The sequence below is a fragment of the Halichoeres trimaculatus genome, unplaced genomic scaffold (assembly GCF_033239565.1).
Source record: "Halichoeres trimaculatus isolate MK-OKI-2021-1 unplaced genomic scaffold, fHalTri1.1 fHalTri1_scaffold_23, whole genome shotgun sequence".
NCBI classification, from domain to species: domain Eukaryota; kingdom Metazoa; phylum Chordata; class Actinopteri; order Labriformes; family Labridae; genus Halichoeres; species Halichoeres trimaculatus.
Genome location: NW_027437201.1, coordinates 9,612,501 through 9,636,948, shown reverse-complemented (window position 1 = coordinate 9,636,948; position 24,448 = coordinate 9,612,501). Strand labels below are relative to the sequence as shown.

General features: G+C 41.8%; 1 protein-coding gene across 3 annotated transcripts in view; it reads right to left on the bottom strand.

The window, feature by feature from the left end:
• Positions 1-24,448, bottom strand: part of usp54b (ubiquitin specific peptidase 54b) — a 62,017-nt gene that overhangs the window by 8,671 nt on the left and 28,898 nt on the right. For all 3 annotated transcript variants that reach the window (XR_012597487.1, XM_074662815.1, XM_074662816.1), the window contains 12 exons: positions 22,458-22,592; positions 19,629-19,742; positions 17,173-17,255; positions 15,330-15,435; positions 12,014-12,160; positions 6,520-6,669; positions 5,702-5,891; positions 5,309-5,491; positions 4,810-5,029; positions 3,783-4,172; positions 3,386-3,513; positions 3,127-3,285 (listed from right to left, as the gene is read on the bottom strand). Coding sequence is in view for 2 of the 3 variants with exons in the window: in XM_074662815.1 (XP_074518916.1) it covers positions 3,127-3,285; positions 3,386-3,513; positions 3,783-4,172; positions 4,810-5,029; positions 5,309-5,491; positions 5,702-5,891; positions 6,520-6,669; positions 12,014-12,160; positions 15,330-15,435; positions 17,173-17,255; positions 19,629-19,742; positions 22,458-22,592 (2,005 nt within the window). In the remaining variant the exon portion in view is untranslated. The remainder of the gene's footprint in view (positions 1-3,126; positions 3,286-3,385; positions 3,514-3,782; positions 4,173-4,809; positions 5,030-5,308; positions 5,492-5,701; positions 5,892-6,519; positions 6,670-12,013; positions 12,161-15,329; positions 15,436-17,172; positions 17,256-19,628; positions 19,743-22,457; positions 22,593-24,448) is intronic.

Here is a 24,448-nt window from a genome sequence, read left to right as displayed (position 1 = left end):
ACGCACCTTGAATGGTGTTAGTTGGTTATAAAAAGATGAAGAGGACAACAAAAGAGCAGCCATCCCCCGCCTTGGCTGGAGTTTACAGATTTCTGATTGATGGAGACAGAATAAAGAAAGACTGATGGCAGCTCTGTTGTTGTTGTTGTTGGCTGTAACGTCCTCTAAAACACTGAGGCATATTGTTCCGAGTCCGCCTGAAACCATCGATACGGACGTGGGAAACCAAATTCTGTTACGTAACCGCGCTGATAGTGAGGCCATCTGTTCGTTCGCAAGTCGTCCTTTCACTTCATCAAGGTTGAGTGTACTCTCTCAGGAGTGTGTGTGTTTGTGTGTACGTGTGTCAGGTACATGGGGCTAAATGCACCGAAGCTCACACAGTAGGACAGACAGGACACAACATAATAATCCCTGATATAGATTTAGTTAGTGCTGAGCTGGAGGGGAAAACCTGCACACCTGCAGTTCAAACATGGCTCCATCTCACACACACACAGACACAGACACACATACACACATTTTATGAAAACAGTAACACATGCACAGATTTATAATTATTCGATTTATAGCTAATTCACACAAGAAAAAGAGAGTTATACAAGAATATGAACCGTGTCTAAAATGATATAGCTTAGTATCCAATCTAGTTTTTCTGCTTTAAAGCTGAAAGGTCCTGATGGTTAACTACATACCAAATAATTTTGGGGACTTGTGTTGTACTTAAAGCTCGAATGAGAAGTTTTGTAGCCAGTCATTGAACAAACTAATACAAATGCTGCTACGTTTTCCTGACCCACAAGTGAAAGCCAGAATATCAGTATCATACATTTTTTTTAAAATAGAACTTTTTAATACTTGTAAACACTGTTTAGGTGTCAGGTTAGGTGATTTTATTTATTTATTTTTTTATACAAAAAAAGTTCACAAGGAGTGATATTTTTGGCTTTTAAAAGGGAGCAGGATACTTTTTCACTACTCATACTTGAGCAGGAGACAAAAGGTATCTCCTTGTCAACAGGGGGCGCCAAATTCAACAGAAACCAAGAGTTCCACACAGGAGCTTTAAGTTGGGTTGATTCCAGATTCTCTGTTTAAAATGTTATGGCAGCAAGCAGGGTTGCACTGATCCTGGCATTTGCTCGATCCAGATCCTCGAAGCTGGATGGGTACTGATGGAAAGGTATCGATCCAAACTTGAACCTTAGGCTAAATTATAATTTAGTCTACAGGGTATAAAAATTTACTGTTGAATGTTTCTGTAAGTTTAAAGCATGTTTTTTCCCCAAACTGCTGTTATACATTTAAACATTTTATAAATTAAATAAATATCAACTTCAGTTATTCAATATGTCCTAATTTTTTGTCTTTTACTCAAAACATTACCAATCTTATCCCAGAGTAAAGCATGCAGGTTATTATTTTGATACAAGTATTGTATTGGTATCAGTATCAGTATTGGTATCTCTATCAGTCGATATCCTAAGTCTGAGTATCAGACCAGAAACCAGAAGAGTTGGATCAGTGCATCTCTAGCATCAAGGCAACATTTGGTGTGCCCCATATACAGAGGCAGCAGTCTCGCAGTGGTTGCTGGTTTGATTCCTTGCTTTGTCTCTTTGCTGCATGTCACCCCCTACTATCTACGACCCACATTCTTTGCCTCTGCCCCAACTGCCCCATAAATAAAGTGAATGCAAAGAGTTACGGCCTGTTTTCAAGAGTCATTGAAGAAGTTTGGTCAACACAACATTAGTCTGCTAGAGTTTTACCCGAGGTGTGGTTGAAAAAGATGCATTCAAAGTTAACACTGTATATATTCAACTCTGAACTGGTACTGTCAAATACAGACTCAGAGACACATAGTCTGTTATTAATACCAAAAGATGACACAGCATAAATAAATTATCATGAGTTATAGTAGCACACTGGGAACGAACAGACACATTTTAAAAAGACAGAGGGAGACAGATGGAGAGACAAGCCAACAGATGGGAATGAGGACAAAGAGGAGGTCAGACAGAACCATGGACATACAAGTCACTGCTGAGCTAGACAACAGGTGCTAATGTGACCTTAAAGCTGCGCCGAGCAAGATTTTAACATAAAAATACACCTCATCAGCCCGGATCAAGGGATGACGCACAGCATAAAACTACTGTGGCCTCCAAGGGCAAAGTGGCTGCAGAAACATTTCCACTGGGAGGAATCAGTGATAACTTTAGAGACAATCTCAAAAACGCATACAAAACAATGGAGACCAACAAATGCAACAGAAAACGCTGCTTTGTGAGGCAAAACAACTTCAGTCTCCAGGCCTCCAGGGGGAGCTATAAGGAGAAAAGCTTAACTCTTGGACCGAAAACAAGAAAACAGGAGGGTTTCAGAGGCATATCGTAAAATAGAAAATTACTTTGATGCTTTTCCACACAGAGCTCCCCCTAGTGGGCTGGAGAACACACATATCATCAAGCTGGTATGTGCTGCCATGTGTTATAGTGAGACTTTTGTATGCACTTTGAGTTTTTGCAGAATTTTGACTGTTGATTAATTTTCCCTTCATTTTTTTAATTTCCATTTTGTTTGTTGTTTGAAGTAAAAATTGTGTCTTTGAACAAATCAAGTTTTTTTTTTCATTGTTGATAATGAAGGAAATGTTTCGGGCAGTTGTAGCATGTTTGCAGTTGTTGTCCAAGGCATAAATGATGCTTGGGAAAAAAATTTCCCATCTTCAACTTATTCTGACATAATTTAACGTTATTTGGCTGTGCAGCTTTCATACTTTTGTTTTTAGAACTCCTTTTTAAAGGATCAGTTCACACAAAAGCATACTCTTCCTAGTGAGTCTGAAACTTGTCAATACTTAGTTTTAGGAAATTTTTCAATCACAGTAGAACTGATATGTTTGATCCTCTTCAGTTACATAGAAGACGAGAAAAATATCTCAGAGTGAAATGTCTGAAATTAAAACAAAAAAATTGTATCCTATGATAGCCAAAGAGGTAAGTGGAAATATCTTGGCTCTAAATTGGATGAACTGATCATTTTGACTCATTCTGGAAACTTCAACCACCCATATTTTCCTTTTCCCTTCCTCTTGTCTCTTTCTGTCTCTCTCATCCTTACCCTGGTGTTGGAGCTGGTCCAGGTCCATGTATTTGCTGGGTTTGGGGTTAAATCCCATGGCTGCCTCCCGCTCCGCCTCCTTCCTCTTCTGTTGCTCCTGCTGACGGGCTCTCCTCGCCACCTCCTCCTGCAGCTCGTCCAGCTCGCTGCGCCCTGCGCCTGAACTCACATGGACACAGAGCGTGGAATAAAAACGTCTTTAACTGATCCAGAAGCTGAGGCACAGTGGATACACTCAGGTACACACACATTTACACACCTGAGATAGTGCCACCACTCCAGCTAGGGGAGGGCAGCTCCTGCAGGATGGCACCGCTGCTCTTTGACTTGGGCACCGAGCGCCATGAGGGTCCTGACATCAGTGCCCGTTTCTGTTGCCCCACCTCCCTGTGCGGAGGGAGAAACAGAGAGGAAGAAAGAGAGAAAGGAAGGACAGGTAAGAGTGCAATTCCCTGGACAAATATGTCCTTTGATTGATATGTTTGGGTGACTATTGCTGGACAATTTGTTGTTGTTAATGTCACAGTTGAATTTGAAGCTGTTGAAGTTAAATTGAACGTGAAATCAAGAGTGACAGGGAAAGTCAGAGGGGGAAAGACGATGAATGACAGAGGGAGAAAGATAGAGACAGTAATTGTTATGTGTGAGCCTCTCACCTGTCGGGGCTGCTGCTGTTCCTCTCACTGCTCTCGTAGCCACTCTCCATCCTCTGAATCAGACGTGGCTGGTGCTCCACCCCTCTCAGAGGTGGAGGGGCAGGTGGACCCATCGTCCGCCCGCTGCCCAGAGACCTGGGCTGCCCAACCAGCCCAAACCCTGCCTCCAACTCCCCTGCCCCCCTCCCCTCTGCCTCTTGTAACCCAGGCTGTGTGGGTGAGGGAGCAGGTCCTGCTGGGGGAAGAGAGTCCTGTGGCTCCGGAGGGAAGGAGGGACCAGGCAGGGTGTTGTAGCCCAGAGAGGACCCTCTCGGTCGGGTGAAAATGCTGTCGATGTTCAGGGCCTCTCTCCTAGGCCTCCAGGTGGGCCTGTAGCGGCCTCCAGAAGAGCTGGAGACAAAGGGAGGTAGATGTTATTCATCTTTCCGTGGGATCATCCAAAAATAAAGCAGAATAACTCATTTCAGATTTGAAAGCTTAAGAAATAAAAATACCTGACCTACAAAACAACTTAAATCCACTTCAGTCAGGCCTTGCACACAAAGATTTTAACTCTTACAGCACCACATGCTTTGAGTCTGCTTATCAAATGAATCAAGCGTTGGAGTGAGCATGTAAACTTGACACTCTTTACAACTTTCTGCAGTAATAAACACTTTCAGGAGGAAAAACTTACATTCAAATTCAGTTTTATGCTAAAAATTCACAGGGGAGGTGGAGGCAGCTGTTAAATCTTGCAGAGAGCAGTGCAGCAGCTATGCAGCACTTACTCTCAGATACTGTTGAAAGATTCCAGTGATGGTCGTATAATTTTAGGTTCAATGTGGAAAAAGCAACTATGAAATGACCACAAAGTCTTTAACATAACTCCACATACAGTTCTCTGAGTCTCTGATTTAGTTATATCTGATCTGAAATGCTTGAAATCGTCTGAGAAAGCAGTTTTGGTGCAGAGATTGTGATTGTACTTTCTTTAGTTGATAATTCCTTGCACTAAGTTTGTCTGTGTGAATCCATGTTGTAGCACCTGGACTTGCTCTCGCTGCTGGTGCTCTCATCCTCCCAGTGGGGACCTCCAGCTCCCCCCTCGCAGCCCCCGACTCCTGACGAAGAGGAGGAGGACAGGGGACGAGAGGAGGAGGAAGAAGAGGTGAGCGGCCGACGGGAGGAGAGGAGGAAGACGGCCGTCTCCTTGTACTCCGGCAGCGGAGGAGAGGGAGGGCGGGGAGGACCCTCCACCGCTGACTCTGTGTGTGGCACAAGAGGGAAAGTAAATCCAATAGTTTTTGCTTTTTATTTATCCCACTGGGAGCAATTATCCCTGCAGCAGTGCAAAAGCTGAAGAGTCTGCAGTGATGAAGCACAGGGGCAAAGAAGTCCCTTCGTTTGGACTGAGACTAACTGACCTTTGCTCTTTTGTATCTGTCCCTAACAAGCACAGCAGTTTAGCACTTCTCTTTCAATGCAGCTACTTCTGCGTCCGCCAATCGAAGTTTACAGAACTTCAGACTCAAATGCAGGTTTACCTCCGGTGTCAGCAATGTGCGGCGGAGTGCCGATGTCGTAGTTACAGACCACCGTGGTCTGTGATTCACTGGAGAGGTGGCTGCCCGTGGACTGGTGGAGAGGTCTGCTGCGGGAGGCTCTGTGACTGGAGCTGTCTGTTGAAGAGTCGGTGCGAGTATCGCTGGATATAGACGGCTCCCGACCTGAGAGAGAACAAAGAGATGACCTTTCTGTAAATCCTGCGTTTCCATATGTTTGCAGCAAAGTAAGTCCTCAGCAGTGTACAAAGCTTGGAGCTGGATTATGGGGTTGAAGGTCAGAGCTTTGAAGCTGTAACCCCTCATGCGCCCCCACCGTCCTATCGGTGATAAACACAGAGAAGTGTGATCTGATGTGTGCTGTCTCTGCTGTACCGGAGTCCTCGCTGTCGTAGCCGGCCTTGCTGCAGTGCTGGAGCTCCAGCTGTGGGTTGGAGCTGCTACAGGGGTTGGGGCTTTCCTGCAGTATCACCGGCGTCCCACGGGGGTCAGCGTAGAGCAGCAGCAGGGGCTGATAGTGGCCTTTGATACAGCGAGACACCACGTCCTTCCACTTCGGGCCGATCTGGAGGTACAGCGGGGCAGCACACACACACACACATCAGGACACATTAACATACATATAAACACACACACACACTAAATCAGGAAGTAAATCTATCCTTTTATAAGACACAGTCACTCGAGAGGCATTAAAAGTAGAAGGTCAAACATGCATTGTGCAGCTGTGCGCCCTTATTCCTCCCATATAATCACACTTTTTATTACCCTTATAATCTATTTAGCAGACAGAAGAGTCAAGGACATGCAAATCCACTTCATCTCACATTTTGACTCAGCAAACCAGCCCAGCTTTCCTCCACTCAGCCACTGCAAAATTCATTTCCCAGCCGTATGGGACAGAACTCACCCCTAATCATAGAGCACCACATCATAAGACCAGTTTCAGCAGCACTCAGATCAGCACAAAGACAAACCTGAAAAACCTCATCCATTTAGGAAACACACTCTCCCCTGACCGTGCAGCACCAAAACTAACACACAGCTTTAGTTCTCGTCATTGCTGCTCTCACAAGCTCAGCTGGAGATGCAGCAGATACCGTATAACACCCTCCCCTCCCCTCCTCCTCCTCCTCCTCCAGTCCCGTCCCCGTCCTGCAGCATGCAGCCTCCAACTGCAAACTGTGTCTCACCTCTTTGACGTGGGCGTCGTCGAAGTACATCCACTTGCGTATCTTGGTCTGGAAGAAGAAGGTGGAGTAGTGCTTGCCGTAGTAGCACACCATGCCCACCAAGTAGAGCTCCGCCTGGCGAGCCCTCTCCTCTGTCACACGGTAGAACAACTACAGAGGGAGAGAGAGAGGAGAGGAGAGGAGAGGGAGGGGGAGGAGACAGGGAGAGGAGAGGGGAGAGGTGTGCAGTAGGAGGGGGATTGAGATAGAGGAGTTAATGGGACTACAAGCACATTTTTGCTCACCTAGTGTGTATGCTGTATGCAGTCATCCTTTAAATGGAGCCTCAGCTCTTCAAACTGCTCTATCTCTGCACAGCGCCACATTTATTCTACACTTCCACAAAAAAATTAAGCAGCAATGCCTCAGAGCTGTAGATGCTGGTTAAAGAACATGACTTCATATAATCCAAAGCTGCTGTGTTTAAGTGTGACTGATTACCATCTACTGCTGTGAGAAAGTTCAACAAGAAATGTAACGATATACTCAGCTCACAATACACAATATAGTACCATAAAATACATAATGACACATTAAGATACCCCATGGTACAACTTCTGTAAGTCATACAGTCTATGAGCACAGTGTAGCGGATAATACAATGTGATACAAATTATGATGCAATGTGAGACGCTACAGTTAGGAGAGCTACTAAAAATTTGTTATGAGACGATATGTGACAGTATCCCATGTTATTATAAGTTACAGTACAATATGTTACGATAGGATATGTAACAGTATGTAACGATACAATATGCAATGATACAATGTGTTGTGATGCAAAATGTGACAATATGAGACGATACAATATGCTACCATACAATTTCTGAGGTCACAGTATGTTTCAATATGAGATGTTTCAATATGATATGGTATTGCACCATATGTTACAGTATATGTTACACCAGATATGTTACCACAGGTTATGTTACACTATAATATATATTGATACAAAATGTTACCATATGAAATGTTACCATACGAAATGTTACGAAATGTTACGATATGTTACGACACATTATATTATGACGTTATGTTGCGACACGTTACAATACAAATTGTTACCATACGAATGTTACAATAGGAAATGTTACGTGTTACGACACATTATATTATGACATGTTTTGTTACGACATATTATGATACAGAATGTTAGGATTGGTTATGTTACAGCACTATGTGTTACATACCATAGTCCCAGTATGATATGTTACAATACAATACAATATGTAATAGTATGCTGTGTTACAGTACAGCGTGTTTTGGTATGTTATGTTCAGATACAGTATGTTACAGTGTGATGTGATATGTTACAAATGTTATTGTATTGTGACATGTTGCTATATGATAGGAAGTATGATATTGAACTAGATGATAGTACACTATGTTTTGGTACAAAGTGTTTTGATATAATATGTTATGTCATGGTATGTTACATAATGTAATGTTACATTACCAATGTTACATTATCAATGTAATGTAACATCACAGGGTAACTGTTCTGACACCTCCTGTTTAAAACCCAAAAAGTCAGAAGGATTGAAAGGCCCCCGTTTCACAGTCTGTATTCATGTTACATTACATTGTAATGTTACTATATGTTCTGTTACAATGTGTTTTGATACAATATGTTACTTCATATGTCATATATGATATGATATGATATGATAGGATACCATACGATACCATACGATACCATACGATACCATACGATACCATACGATACCATACGATACCATACGAAACGATACCATACCATACGATACGATACGGTGCACTGTGTTATGATACGATGTGTTACAAAAAGATATGTTATGATGCTGTGTTTCAGTACAATATACTAGGGTATCATGATTTACAATATAATTTGTTGTGATATGACATGTTACAATAAGGTGTTTTACAATATGATATGTTTTGGTACAGTATGTTGAGCTATGTAACACTTTATTACAGTGTTATGTTACAATATGTCACGGTAAGATATGATACAATATGACATGTTCTTTAGTTGGTGCCTCCCACTGTGAAACAATTGTTATCAGGATATCGTTTTCATCTCACTTATGAAAACTGTCTCCTACATGTACCAATTTTCAACTGTTTCATCATCGCTTGGCTAAGTAAAGTGAAAACCCTGTCAACTTCCAGTTACTTTTCAATACTAATTATTCAGCTAAAGAAGGGAATTTTTCAATCTTTTTCCTGTCCAAAAATAACCAAATGTTAGACCCTAATTTTTCCTCAAATTGGCTCTTTTTTCCAACCAGTGAGCCAGACCTTACACACATCCCAACTCCAAGAGACCAAACAAAAGATAAACAGCAAATCCTCAAATTATAGGACTCAGAAACAAGAAGTGTTAGTGTTTTGGCTAGATAAACAGCTTGCAATGAAGATTAATCAAAATGGCTCTCTCTTTTTTTGCCACAGACTAATTGTTCCAGCTCGGAAATGCTCTTTTTGAAGCAGAGGAAGAACATAAAAAGGCTCACATGGAAGCAGAAAAGAGAGAGAACAGATGCAGACGACAGACAAAGAGAAAGCAGCAGAAGATGGTGGGGGATACAGGAGACAGATGGATTCATTTCTCTGTTGCGAACAGCTAAACAAAAGCAGAAAACGCGATAAATTATGCCTCCGATTTCTATCTAACAACCAGCTTCATCTCTCAGAAGCGAGGGGGACGAGGACGAGAGCGACAGCAGCAGGCGGAGACAGCAGATAGAAGATAGAGGGAAGAGCTCCACTCAGTATAACACATAGTCATATTCATCGCTCCATTATTCATAGAGATCACTTCAGCATGCTGCTCGAGATGTTACAGTAGCATTAAAATGCATCAACATTACTCAGTCATGACATGGAGTATCAAGGGCCAAACATGAGTGTGTGTGTTAGTGAGAGTGTATGTCTGTGTGTGTGAGGTGTGAAAGCTTCAGCGTGGATTTCTCTGCTCCATACGAGAGCGATGGCAATCAAAGGCAGTGATGGCGTGTGATAAGTTCAGGGTTTCTTGAAAGCTGCTGCTGCTGCTGCAAACACACTTTTGTTTGTGTTCCTCTGTTGCGTGTGTATGTGTGTGTGTGTGTGTGTGGGTCTTTGAGAGTATGTGTCTGCTTGCAGAGTATGCACCAGTCCTGTTTGAACCTAGTTTCTGAAATCCTTTGATGCTCTGAGTTTGAGTGGAGCCAATTACATCCAGGTGAGACCATAACAAGATGGACAACATCACAGCTCTTTAAAAGTGAAGCAGAAACATTTCGGTCTCCCCCTGCTGGTGACTGGTTGCTGTGTCAATCAGGGGTTCCCGAACACCTAAATAACCCCTAAAATAGCTGTGCTGGTTGCAAGCGCCTGCCTGCTGAGGGAATACACTGATAAGCCAATCAAAGATGGACAAAAAGACTCAAGACACTAAATTTAGCTGACCCGTGTTTTCCTGGCTTGGTGACTCCGGGGGTCTTGTGGCAACAAATGTAAACCAATCAAACATTTTCTGTTTGCACAGTTTTATAAAAAAATCAACCACAAATTTTGTTTATATTTTTAAAAATAATAGATGAAATACACAAATGTATATATTTTTTTGATTTTCAAAGGCAATTTTTGTATTTTTTGACCCTTGCTTTGGGAACCACTTGATCCTGAAGCCTGACTCCATGTTAACAGATGAGACATGAGTCAAACTTTGAAATCAAATTATACGGTTCTTCTGGTTTTGATAAGTTTGTAACATACTCATTTGTTTTTTTTTCAGAGGGGTTTTTCTTTATAAACCACTTGGTTAGGGGATACAGAGATACAATTGTTTAAATTTCATGTCCCGATACAGAAACCTGGGCTTTGGTATCGGCCGATATCTGTACTGATCTAAAGAGTTATCTTCCTTAATGCTATTTTAGCATTTTTTAGCACAGCAAAGCAAATTTTACAGACCTACAAGCAATGATATAATTCACACAAGGTTGTTGTTAACCCATTTAATTAAAAAAGAAAAACTTTTTTCTTAGTAAATACATTTATTTTCTAAGACCTCCCTGGTGCATATTGTGTTTTTTTTTTCATATTTTGTTATATTTTATTATAATATCTTTGTTCCCAATTCCTGTATTTCATTTTAATTTATTTTATGTATTTGGTTTTTTTTTCCACATGCCTATATTTCATTGTGATTTTTTTTTATTTTTTTTTTATTTTATTTATTTTTTAATATTCTTACATTTTAAAAATCAAACTAGCTACGCAAAGTCAGACCTCTTCAAGTGAGATTCCAGAAGTGATAAAACAGATACTGCAATTATTGTTAGCAGTGGGATTTAACAGGGTAACACTGTAGAGCATAGAAATGCTCTACAGTGCATTTCTAAGTCGAATTTTTCGACTTGTAAGTCGGAGCACCCACACCATCTCCACACCATTATTTTAACATTTCTGACAAGTGTTTGTCGAAATTAATCAGCCATTTATATAGTAATATTCAATGTTTATATACAGAAATACTGCTGTTAAGGCAAGTTTTTCCGACTTGGCAACTAGAACGCTGAACTTGGAGATGACGTCATTCCCACTTCCGACTTCCCAGTTCCAAGCACAAAGGAACGCAGCATCACTTTTTGAGCATGTATCAGATTGATAATCTATATCAGGATTGGATCAGTTCATCCAAAGCTGCAAAAAGAACTATAACGTCAACAGTTCTATAATTGCCAGTCTGTCACAATGGCACCTGTCCATAACAAAGCGTTAGCCAGGTGACAGCGCCACGCTCTGGGTCAAATTCCACAGCACGACATCGTGACAGACTGTGGATCTCATCACACTGGTTTAAAGGAGGCAGCTCGCTTTGTAAATCTGAAAAATGAATTAAAAAGTGCTTCTTATACACTGATATTACTTTTTAATAACTAACCCAGGACATTAAAGTCCCTCTCTACTGAAATGATTGCTCTTTAGAGTATTTCCTAAAAAGCTCTGGTATCACAAGCCGGCGTCTTTAAAAATGCAGGAGCCCAGTTTTAATATTTCAGTCCTGACCAGTGTGGAAGACCACATGACTAGAAAGTGTTTTCACTCTGAGTCGTCGCTTCAGAGGCAGCACCATAAACACTTGTGTGTTACTGTATCTGACAGCAGATGTTTATCTTGGTGTTACACATTAATAAAATAAAAAGGGCAGCAGCTGCATGCAGCAGGGGTTTGTACGGCAGCCTGTAGGGCAGTGTTTCAGTTTTCTTTACTGTAAGGGCTCTCTGGAGGGCTCTTTATCCTGTTTATGTATTAGTAGGCCATCAAAGGGGGCACTACCACAGCTTTTTTTTTCTAAATGAGGGACACTGGAGCCCTCATGAGTGTAGTAGTGTCTGGATAATGGGTAAAACTGTGCAGAACAGCTCCTCTCACTGACACATGCACACATGTTTGTGTTAAAACGTTTAATTTGAGATCCTCTTACATCTCCCAGACGAAGGCAGGTCCCCAGGCTGTGTATGACGTCCTCAGCCAGGTCAGAGTGGTCTGAGTCCCACACCAGCCCGATGGACACGATCTCTGGTGAGTTCATCAGCACCCGGCGGATACGCAGCACCTCCCCACAGTTACTCTGAGGAGGTGAGAAAATAAGACAAGAGTGTTATTCATCAAACAGGTTTATTCATCCTGTCTTGTGAGGCTGTGTGACAGCAGCATGCAACGTTAAAATCACCGATTCATTTGGCTAGGGATGAACACAGACGCATGAATGCAGATACACACTCAGATAGAGTGAGCAGCAGAGGAATGAGAGGCAGAGATAAAAGGCGGGAGGAAAGAGATGATGAAAGGACTTAAAGAGAGAAGGAGAGAGGAAGAAGCACAGTGCTGAGCTGTATTTGTCCCTTGGGCCTTCTGTCGAGTTCAGAACCGTGTGTTCTGACTCCTTCCTTTGAGTCATGACCCACCACAGAGCCGCTGCGCACACACTCAAAAAGCGCACACACGAGCATGCACGCAGCGTTGGCAGAGCCGGCTCGGAAACAGCCTGAGAACACCCCGGCAACCAGACGCTTTGCCAAACACTCGCACGCACACATATGCACAAAAACACACACAGAACTCTTCCTTTTTTCTCTCGTGGGCGGCGGGACGTCTAGCGTTGGCACCAAAGATGGCAGGAAGGTTTTCTGCCAGCTTCTCAATTCTCAGAAAAGAAGGGACACGGAGACGAGCCAGCACCGGCACTAAGACTATCTGTGCGCTCAGGACACAAGCACGGGACCTCAGTTAGCCCTGTGTGCTGTCTCACCACGGGTGACAACATCATTTATCACATGACGCTCCAAACAGAGCTGCTCTGCTTCATGATACGGCACTGACGGCTGCAGACTCATCTCTGAGTCTCATATGCAAAGATTCCTCTGCGCTGGCGGTGGCTCTGCAGACCTTTCAAAGAGGGGGAGAGTTATGTAAGAGTGCTGCTGGTCAAAGGATACATGAGGTTTGCAGAGTGCTGATCGTTGCATTCTTCAGAGCAAAAATGAAACGACTCTGGAAAAATCTTTCTGCACAAGCTTTCTCTGAAGTGGAGCAAAAACTGGAATAAGGAGACAAACACACTTTGTTGATGTTAAAGCTGATACAGAGGAGTGTTCATGTGACAGTAAACCTAGCATTCATCCAGAGAGGACGAGGTCACCGAGTGCATCCTGGTTTGTTACAGCTTGGTGCTATATTTGTAGTCTGGGTCATCATTTTCAACAGTCACACACGAGTTACTGCTGTTAGCCGGGGAAGTGACACAATCAGAGTGTCAGAAAAAGAAATCTGTAGCAAGAAGCAACAAGGAGCAACTCTTTAGTTTTTCACAATCTCAAACTTTGATCCTCATCTCTTCCTCTTTACACTGTGATGATGGCATCTTCTTCTCAAATCAAAGCTTTAAGGTAGGGTCTGCAGGAGTTTTTGTTACTTGTTAGTAAACACAACATTCAAACTGGGATCCTCCTCTTTGGATTTTGCATACACCCTCTGAATGAAGCTACGTGAGCCCAGAAACCACCCATAGCATCACGTTTCTCAGCTAACCACGGGTATTTATTTGACACATACCTGGTTAGCAGAAAGCTGACTTGCATTGCTCTTTGTCCTGAGCGGCAGAATCACAAACAGGATCAGGCTTTACTGATCTGACTCACAACAAACTGTACTGATCCATTACGGATCACTTGGTGGAAACATGGCTTAAGTATGACACTGATAAAATCAGACACAGTTTTCAAGGTGGAGCTGAGGTTAGGGGTGGGATGCAAAGAGAATCAGACTAAAGCGGTTTAAATAGATCAGATTTTCACGTCAGCTCCACAAGGATTCCATCTGCAGTTTCATGGTGATTATTATCTAGCAACTCATTCATTTGTAGATTTTTAAACACAAAACAAATTTATCTTAAAGGCAGCACCGTTCAACCTCAGAGCAGAGTTTGTTTCAGCTCTGCTTCAGAATTTGACGATATCAATATCCTACTTTGACATGAATCCTTTGCACTCGTAGTGAGAGCACCTGAACACTTGAGAGGCAATCCCTGCTGTTATCGGTTTCTGACTCTAATCCTCTTTGTTAAACTTTGATAAGCATACGGATATGACATCCCTCTTCATACACAGCCCTGTGAGCTTCAAACCAGCAATAAGAGCACAGATGTTATGAAACTGAAGAAATCTCACATGTGGAAATAAAAACAATGCTCTAAAGTCAGATGGGCTTGAGGTTTTTGTACTTTCTGAAAGTAAAAGCTCCTCTCTGTCTATGGATTCAATAAATTGACTAATTTTAGTGCATAACTAACAAAAAACATATTCACAACTTCACAGTTTTCTCTTTGGCACCTTACACTCAGTCTGGCACCTACATTATCTCCCAGCAGCCTCTCTGCCATCCAAATACCGTCACTTTGTTTGAGCAGAGCCCAGTGTGGTATTAACAAAAGATCAGCGCTGCCAGTGATGGAAGATAAACAGAGGCAGGTTGCTCCTCTCCCGCAGGACTGCGCACACAACGTCAGCGTTGGGTCCGTGAATAAGCTCAGTGTGTGTGTGTGAGTGGTTGTGTGGGTGCTGCTGTGTGGAGACAGAGCGGCCGCTGAGGAGGCTCTTTGTGCTGACGATTTGGCAGAGAGGAGCGGGGCCGAGCTGGGACCGAGCCGGACAGAACTTTCCCATGTGGCGGCACAACACGCAGAGCTGCAGAACAAAGCAAAGACGTCACACGTGTTCCTGTGTCCACCTCGTTCTCTACCTACACGCCTTCGTCTAACTCCTGCTCCTTTTTTCTCTCCAGCAGATACACCCTCATCAGTCAAAATGACTTCTCCCTGCACATCACTGTTTTGTCTAAAAAGCTCTGACGACAACTCGGCAAATGCTTCCGGTAAAAGAGAGTGAAGAGAAAAATGGGAGGAAGATGCAAATGGGCTGCTGGTTACGTAACAAAGACGCACCAAGAAAGAAAAGGGGGAAACAAAGTTGACATGATGAAAGTACCAAAGTGGTTACGCTGCAAGTTATTCTCCGAGAATGTGATTTTCATCCTGCTTTTAGTTCCATTTTTTCTTTCATCTCTCCATCTGTTGATATTTAAAACCAAATCTGCAGATTTTCATTTATTTTCCTCAAATATGAAACTGAACTCACAGCAGAATCACTTTAAAAAATGCAAATAAAACCCAGCACATCTTCTGCTGTGTGGATATATATATATATGTGTGTGTGTGTGAACATGTGTGTGTGTGCTCTCACAGGGCAGTTGCGCAGGTCTCCCATGTTGCTGGCGTTGCGGAGCAGCTCTCCAAACATGTCCGGTGTGGGTTTCTCTCTGCACTCCAGCATCCTCACTGCCTGGTTACTGCAGCATCCATACACACACACACAGAAAAAAAACACACACACACATACTGTGTATGAGAGCAAAGCTTTTGTGAATAGAAGAAAACATCTTTTGTTTTGCCTGATTGTGACTCGTGGCCACCAGAAACTTTGTCTTCATTCTTTAAAACCTCTCCCTCTGTGTTTGTCTCACGCCGCTGTGCAGTAATCTGCAAACAATTGTCTCATTTCCCGTCGTATTTCTGGCTGAAAATCAGTTCAAAAGCTCTGAATCCTGCAGTGTTTCGTCCACTCGCTTTGCATATTGCTTAGGCAACCATTCAGAGCGCAGACTGAGCCGCTCCCTCAGGCTTTTTCTCATCTGCTTTAATTAAGAAAACAAAACAAAGGGAACAGAAGAAGAAGAAGAAAGTAAAAGTAAGAGCAAATCTCGGTGATGCAGTCGTTACGGCTGTAAAAAGATCCCCTCTGAGCAGGTTTTTAAATCCAGTCTGGCAGATTATGATCTCTGACCTTCGTAAAGTGGTTAAGCTAAAAGACAACGTCCCCACCGGGAGCAGCAGCGAGCAGCGAGGGAACATTATTATTGTTGCGATTATTAAAGGAGCAGTTCAGCTAAGTGACGGAGAACTTCATGAAAAATGTGGAACGAGCTGTATTTCTGCAACGATCTCCTCTGGCAAACTTCAAAGCACTTAAATCCTGAGCTGTGTTTATCAGCATTAAGTCCTCCGAAGGACAAACTCAAACACACATTATTATAATCTGAGAATGAATGAGCATTCAGGATTATGTGTGCGATGAATCAGCATTGTTGTTGTTTTGTTTCCGGGTGAAGTGCTCCTTTAAGAATAATGAACAACTCAAATTTCTCCTCCTCTCTTCTCCTCCCGTCACCTTTTTCTTTCAGCCTGAAATGAACTCGACCTCTTCCCTCTTTCTCTCCTCCTGTTTTATCCCCTTGCTGGGCTGTGAGAGCAGAAAAAACAGCACCACTTGTTCGTGTGTTTGCTCTGCTCTGAATCGTGCCTGAACCAGACGTTTGTTTAGTCTTTTTGTTGCCCTCTGATTATCTTACTCATGTTGACTTTTGCATATTCGGCGAATCTCGTCTGTAAACAACAGGCTCTTCTAAGGGTAAAAATAGCCTGGCAGCGCTAACAGGCACAAACAGAGAGCACGGCTACCTCCACACCGTGTGTTTATTTGTACTTTTGCCCCCTCGTTTATCCCTCGATTTCCTCTGCCGTGTTCCATTTCCAAAAGGGATACAGAGTGATATATCCTCTTATTTCCCTCTCGTTCACGCTCTTTCCGACCCACTGTTCCACTTATAGATTTATACCGCCCCCTGGGTCTACTGAATCAAACAGCTGATTGATTACTTCCCCTGTTCCTTATTTCATTGACTGAGTGTGTGTGTGTTTTATGTAACAGCTCTAAGGATACACACATGCCTCCTCTGTCCTGCGCGAGTTAGCCTGTGCCTCTGTCTATCTGAATAAGAGAGAGAAATTATTCAGAATCTCACCTGCTTTTCCATATGCATGACCACAAATGTGTGTGTGTGTATGTGGGTGTGTGTGCATGTGTGTGCTCGATGTTCAGCAGGGACCCGTGCAGGGAAGAAGTAGAAGAAGACGAGAACACGCTGTACCTTCCTTTACTGCCACCCAGCCTCAGCTTGCTGCCAGATTTACTGCAGTGTGTGTGTGTGAGAGAGTGTGTGTGCAGGTAGGTGTGTGTCTAGTCTTACCAGAGGGATGTAGTGGAGATGTAATGAACCATCTGAATGAAGGGCAGGGGGTCTGATGTGGCTCCACAGCTGTTACACACACACTGCAAACACAAACACATCCTCACGTTAGTCACAGGGCGTCAGAACGTTTCCGTGTCAGACAAACATATTTTGCCGCCACCTCGGAAACGGTGATGTAACAGCCGTTTACAGCCTCTGGAAATCTGGCTTGAAAAAAAAAAATGCTCCAAAGATATCACGCTGGAATGTCTCAGAAGTCTGGACTCAAACTTGTCTTAAAGTGACAGAGCATTTTTCTGTTAGCATCATTCCTCCTAGCCGTGCGGGTGTGGCCAATCAGAGTTTGAGTGACACCTGCCAGGCTCATCTGCACAGCAGTGGCCCATGTTTCAATCAGTCTAGAGCAGCCCGACAGTCTGTTTGACTCTCATCAGAGAAGGAAGCAGAAATCATCTGAACCCAGGAGTAACTGTTCCCTGGATGGTGAGATTCAAAGTTAGCTGAGGTCCTCAGGCGCACTGATGGAGAGAACCAGGACCAACAATGATGTCAAAATAATTCAAATTAAGACTTTTTGTTTCATGAATTATTCGTTTTTTTATTTTATTAACTTTTTCATCCCTCCTCTCCGAGTTAGAGTTTCAAACTGATTTTAAAAACGTTGGCGATTATTGTTGGAGTCATTAGGCTGTTACTGCACCATTTTTCCAGTCATAAAAAAGTTATCACTTCCGAAAGAAAAACATCTCCTGTATTGAGCCAAAACAACTTTAATATTTGGTATTGAAAATAAAATTTGGCATTAAAAAACATATCCTGAAAATGAAAAAAAAAACATTGGCATTGAAAAACGTGTATTTTAAAAATTTATAATGACATCAAAACAGATAATTGCAACTTTTGAAGTGACACAGACATCAAATGTTTTATATTAATTCATTTTTATACATTTTTTATTCTGATGTTTTTGAATCAAAATATATTTTTTGATAATCACTGTTTTATTAATGACAATTAATGATATCAATAATGTTATTAATTTTTGATCAAACTTTTCTTTGCTAACTGTCATTTTCAGTGTCAACTTTGTCTTTTACAGCACTCAGCTGAACCCATTTTACAGTCCATGGCTGGACCTCATTAGTCTGTTGTTTATCAAGAAGTGGAATGGATTAAAGTTAGTTTTTAGTTTAGACTGATGCAACAGTCCACCTCCTGTGCAGATTGTTTCCGAGCTCCTGGTTTCTGCAGCAGATGTGACTGCACTAAAGTTTAAAGCAGCTAAATATTTTGAGTTAATACATTTATGAGACCTTGCCAGCAATGACGTTGGCCTCAAACTCCTGGAGGGATAAAGACTAGACTTTTTCTTGATCACGATTAGCCACAGGTTAGCTAGATAAGCACGACACTAGCTAGACACACACAAACATAGAAACAAGCACACTCCATATAGCAAACACAGAGCTCGGAAAACCACCACCACAACTGTGTTTGAGGCCTAAAATTATTAGAATATCAACGACTTGTTAACCAAGCTGTACTTGATGCCTCTAAACATGTGACATGAGGTTTCATTATTTAATATTTACACAAAGGGTTCCCAAACTTTTCAGCCAATGACCCACAGTAAATATGATGCTAAAGACCGGAGACTCACTGCCTTGGGACTACACTAATAGACCGATCAAAAACAGACAAAACTAACAAAGGAAAAAAGCCAAAGATACTTCATTACGCTGTTATCTAGGCTTAGTCGCCTCAGGCCAAAAAGGAAATGTTCAAAACAGATCAAACATTTTCTATTCACATAAAATTCATATATTAAATGAAGCCCTGTCTGCTTTATGATGATGGAAGGAATTTTCAATATTTTATCATTTTGGAAGAAATTTCACGACCCGGAGCTGCACGGTGGTGGTTAGCTCTGTCACCTCACAGTAAGAAGGTCACCAGTTCAAACCCCAGTTTAGGCAAGGTGGGCCTTTCTGTGTAGAGTCTACATGGTCTCCCTGTGTATATGTGGCCCTCAAGGTTGTCTGTCTCTTTGTGTCAACCCTGTGATCTCTGACTAGAACCCAAAGGTTGTTAACAGGATAAGCGGTAGAAGATGAAAGAATGAATGAATTTCACAACTTACGAGGGGTCTCAACCCTGAATTTGGGAACCACTGATTTAGGCGACTAAAGCCACATATCCCACAGTGATCACCAGGCCAATGTCAGATGAGGAGCTTTACGGCACAAAGCCCAAAGTTTGATTTTTTTTTGTCACTTAACACAATCAACAGGACAAAATCAGCAAAGGTACAAAGTTGAGGCTTGGTACAGAGAGCACCAGACCTGAAAGTTCCTCTGAAACACAGCAATTGCGACTTCAACCAAAAAATTCATCCGCATATGTAGAGAAATTTCATGTCAGTGTGGCTCTCAGGTGTCTGAAGCCCGTCTTACCTGTTCGAACAGGGTCATGGCAAACTTCTGGTGGGGTATGCAGTGTTTGGCCGTGCAGATGTCCTCTCTGCTCTCTGCGCTGATGTGGAAGTGTATCCGCATCAAGAGGTTCTCCTGAGAAATAAGACCAGAAAACCAATTCATGTGTTTGCTGTGTGCCAAGTTGGCACATGTGCTTGTTTGTATTGTACACACATGTACAGTGTGGTGTGTGTGTGCGTGAGTGTTTGATCGTTTCTCTCTGTTGGTGCTCTTGTTAATCTGACCGTGGGAGCAGCATCTATATTTCATAAGAAGCCCACGGATTCCCTGACTGAACACATTTACTACCAATCGATCAGGCTGAGCCGCTCATGCACACACATAAAACACACACATACACACACACACACACACTGAGGCGGTCTCTGAGGCAGGAAGGAAAGAGGCAGAAGGAGAGAGACTGGAGGTGGAGGTGAGAAAGCAACAGGAAGCCGTGCAGAGAGGAGGATAATGAAGACGTGTGAAGATATTACACTAATCAAACCTCTGACTAACGACATTTTCTTTTCCTCCTTCAATAATTAATAAAGTTCATTCAAAGTGAAACAGTCGCGATCCAAATATACAGCTTGATTTGTTGAAAAGCACTTGTCCTAATATTATCTCCTGAAGGAGCACAGAGTAAAGACGTACAGTCTGTGTTATTTCTGCAGTAAGGCAATATAAAGTCCATACAGCGCAGCCGAGCTGAGCGATGTTTTCAAATCATTAATCTGCAATATGAGTCACTGAAGATGAGTAACATCGTGACTGCCTTCTGGCTGAATTTTAAAAAGAGTGCAACCAGATTGTGTAGTAAAACTCCAACACTTTTTACAAACCTTTATAAAATTTCATAAAATGTAATAAAATACTGCATCAAGTCACACAAATCTAAGACTGTGTTATTCTAATCAGGCAGTTAGAGCAAACTATCTGCTGCACCAATCATAAAAGTGTCTTATTGACAGCTTTAATAATATCACATTTTAAACTTCAATAAATCATCTTAGCTTCCCTTGTGTTTTTCTGGTGTTTCACTTCAAGTATCTTGACCCGAACTCTGTGATCAAACCTTGAAATGACACTTTGAATTGGAACCACCTTTTGTTTGACACTACAGTTCATCAACAAAAACAAAACTGAGCATGTAAACGGAACAATGAGCAGAGAAAATGATAACTGTGGGCCAGTACATACTTGATTCTGGTTTTGAAACCAAAACAATCTTGTTAGAGGCGCCACCAATGTGCAGCCAGAGTGTGTGCAGTTGAGATTCTGTGTGGAGCCCGGTGACAAAAATAACTTTTTTTCTATCCATTCAAGAAGCTAATCTCTTCTGGGCTCTCCCTCCCAACTTATTTCACTGATACAGCAAAAACTGCACCGATATGGATCCAGATATCGTTGTATCTGTGCCCCTTAAAGCTGGATCCGTATCCGCGGGAATGGGCCGATCCACGGTGCCGATCCAGGCAAACAGCTCTAGGCCTTTTTTTCTTTTGCTCTCGGCTACTTGATTTGAAATGTTGCCTCTGATGCACTTTCTTTGTTATTCACTGCATCACCAGTCTACAGGGTATAAAAGTTTACATTCGAATATAAATCTCTGTACATGCTTAAGCATTGTTTTGCTGGTAAAAATTTAAATATTTTACAGTTTAAATGAAAACTGACTTCAGTAATTTTATATTTTCATTTTTTGCCTTTTACCCAAAACATTACCAGTCTTTCCCCACAGTAGGGTATGCAGGCTCTTTTTTAACACTGGTATCGGATCGGTATTGGTCGATACCTAAAGCCCAGGTATCGATATCAGAACCAGAAAAGTTGGATTGGTGCATCCCCAGTACTCAACCTCTAAAATAAAAAAAATTGGGAAAAAAAGAGGATTTACGAATGTGAATAACATTTCCATGAAGTGTATTAAAATTTTAATAAATATTCTCATCTTTAATGACTGGGGAGACAGAGTTTTTGACCTATACTGCAGCCAGCCGCCAGGGGGAGCACTACTTTGAGCTCCAAAAGATGATGTCCATTTTTTAAGTCCATGGTTGAAACCCCAAAATGACAGTTAAATCAGTACATGTAATATTGTGTAATAGTGTTGCTAGGTTGTGTTCATAATTTTTAAAATCTGAGTTTTTTTAACTAAACTGCAGCAACATTTCAGACTGTACCGAGATCTAAAGGGTTAAAGGACATATCTGGGTGTGCATACCTAATTAGTTTCAATATGAAGAGAGGTGTAACACATATTAGGGCTGGGCGATTATGGTAAAAATAAGAATCCCAATAATTTTAAGTGATATTGAAATCACAATTAATATACACAATTATTCATTTATTCAAAAACTTCAGTACTGATTTAAACACAACTTTAAAGAACCAGCAAGTGGCACATACAGTATTATTGATACACATAAGTCACACACACTCGCTGTGGCTGCACATGGAACACAGAAGAGCTATGAAGCACAGGAACTTGCATACATCTACACTGTGTGGCATATTAATTGTTTTTCTTCAATTATATTGTTTTTATGATTGTCAGATGGCAAAATTGAAATCACGATTGAAATCCGATTAATTGTCCAGCCCTAACACATATCACTTTAAAATGTTACTCAGGGAAATGAAAAAGTAATGACGAGGAAAAAGAAAAGTTACAAACTTGAAAAAAGTTTCTCTGAGGCTGCTGGAAATCTCCTTCCCCCTCTTAAGATCTCTGACTCAGACACCCACTCAGTTAAAATTTAAGTGTGTGTGTGCGTGTGTGTGTGAGAGTGTGTGTCTTATACTCACAAAGCACTCAGCAGCGTCGTCCATGATACCCAGCTGAAAGCGTTGTTCGTCTTGGAAAGTCTTGGCCAGAGCGCTCCGCAGTGCATCTGACGGCAGCACACGCTCACTGCTGAACTGGAACTGAGCAAAGATACTCTAGAAACACACACACACACACACACACACACACACACACACACACACACACACACACACACACACACACACAAACACAGAAAGATAGAGATCTATTAATTCTATATTTCAATGCTGAAAACACACTCTGCCATGATGCTTTTCATTCCCAAGGTGGACTCTGACTTCTTCTGTGTTTGTGTATATGTTCACATGACTTGATTTCTCTCAGACTGAGAGAAAAGCCTCTAAAAGCCGTAAATCAGCATCATGTCCCATCAACTGACCCATAAAACACACACAGTAAATGTATCAGGATCCAAAGTGCTGCACTACAAACTCAGACCAGACTCCAACAAACGGCACGACTGATCCTCGCAGCACCGCCGGCCTCAATATCAGAGCATATCAATAATAAATGGCATTTGTAGTGCACTTTTCTTCAACAAAAACCAGCTCTTATAGTGCTTTGTAACGGTAAAATAGAAACAGGATCAAACTGTTGCAGGGGGGCTTTAGAGAAAGATAGGCCAGTGAAGTGTGTTTCCAGGGCAGCATTGAGAGCATGAAGAGAATGATCGTTCAGTTCTGCTGTAAAAGGACCGCTGATATTCTGCATTTCACAAACTTACTTATAATAATAAAATTTTGAAAGAATAAAAACATTTATCCACATTATCCATCACAACCTAGGTGGTAACCTGTCAGATCTTTTAAAGAGGGCAGCAGGAAAAAGCCTGAGAGAGCCAGTAAGAAAATTTCTGCTGTTTGCGTTCACACATGTCAAAATAAGTTTCATGAATGTGTGAATACAGCTTCTAACAGAAAATCAAAACAGGATGCTTCAGAAGAGCATTCATGTTGGGTCATGTTCTCAAGCATAAAGCTAAACCTGGTGAACTAATTAGAGAATTAACTTCACTTTTCAGTTGTTGGATATCTCAGCACCTCTCAGTCGTAGCTGTAAGAAGTTAAACATTTCAGTTCTGTGGTTAGACTAATGAAACAGTGTCAGTGTGTAGAAGTTTAGCTCTCTCTCTCTGTATTTTTAGTTACTTTCAATAAGGAAAAAGTGACGCAAACTGCAGCATAAGTAGCAGTAATGTTAGGAAAAGTGGCCATAGTGGTGGTAGAACCCAGACGACAAGCTCAAATTGCAGTGATCTAAGTCTAGACACGAGTAGAAAAAAGCTGCATTCGGTTCAAGCAGAGGCCATTAGAGTGACTCCTGACTGAGCTGCAGACGTCTGAGAGGAGCAAGATGAAAGCATGGATACTCTCTCCACATCGCTAAAGGATAAAAATGACCTCATTTTAGCTGGTGAGCCTGAAAAAACACAAACAGAGCAACTATTTCTGACCCAAGCTTAAGGAGCCCACACCAGACACAAACACAAGACACCAACATAAGACAGTGATATGTCTGAGGATGAGTATTGATAAGATTCTGATGCCAATCCGATTCTTTATCGATTCCCTGATCAATTCCTCCTGTGAATTTTCTCTGTACAAAAAGTTGGTTTACAGGTTTTCTGTGTCAACAACATTTTGATGAGTTTATAAGTAAATAAATTGGTTCATGGAGCTGGATATCCCTGGACATAAATAAATAAAAACTGCACATCATGTGATGTCAGTGTGTTGTTTTGTTGTATGTAACAGACTGAAATAGTTGTTTAGAACATAGAGTTTACCATAGTTATGCTGAACTCAGTCATGAGCCTGCACGTAACTTTTCTCTAAACTTCCTGTTGGAAAATATTTGCTTGTCAGCATTTTGACATTTTAAATTCTCAGCATTGTTTAGAAAGACTAACTGTGATATGTTTCTGTGATGAAAGCTGAAACTCTGTTGTAAAACCAAAGTTATATTGATG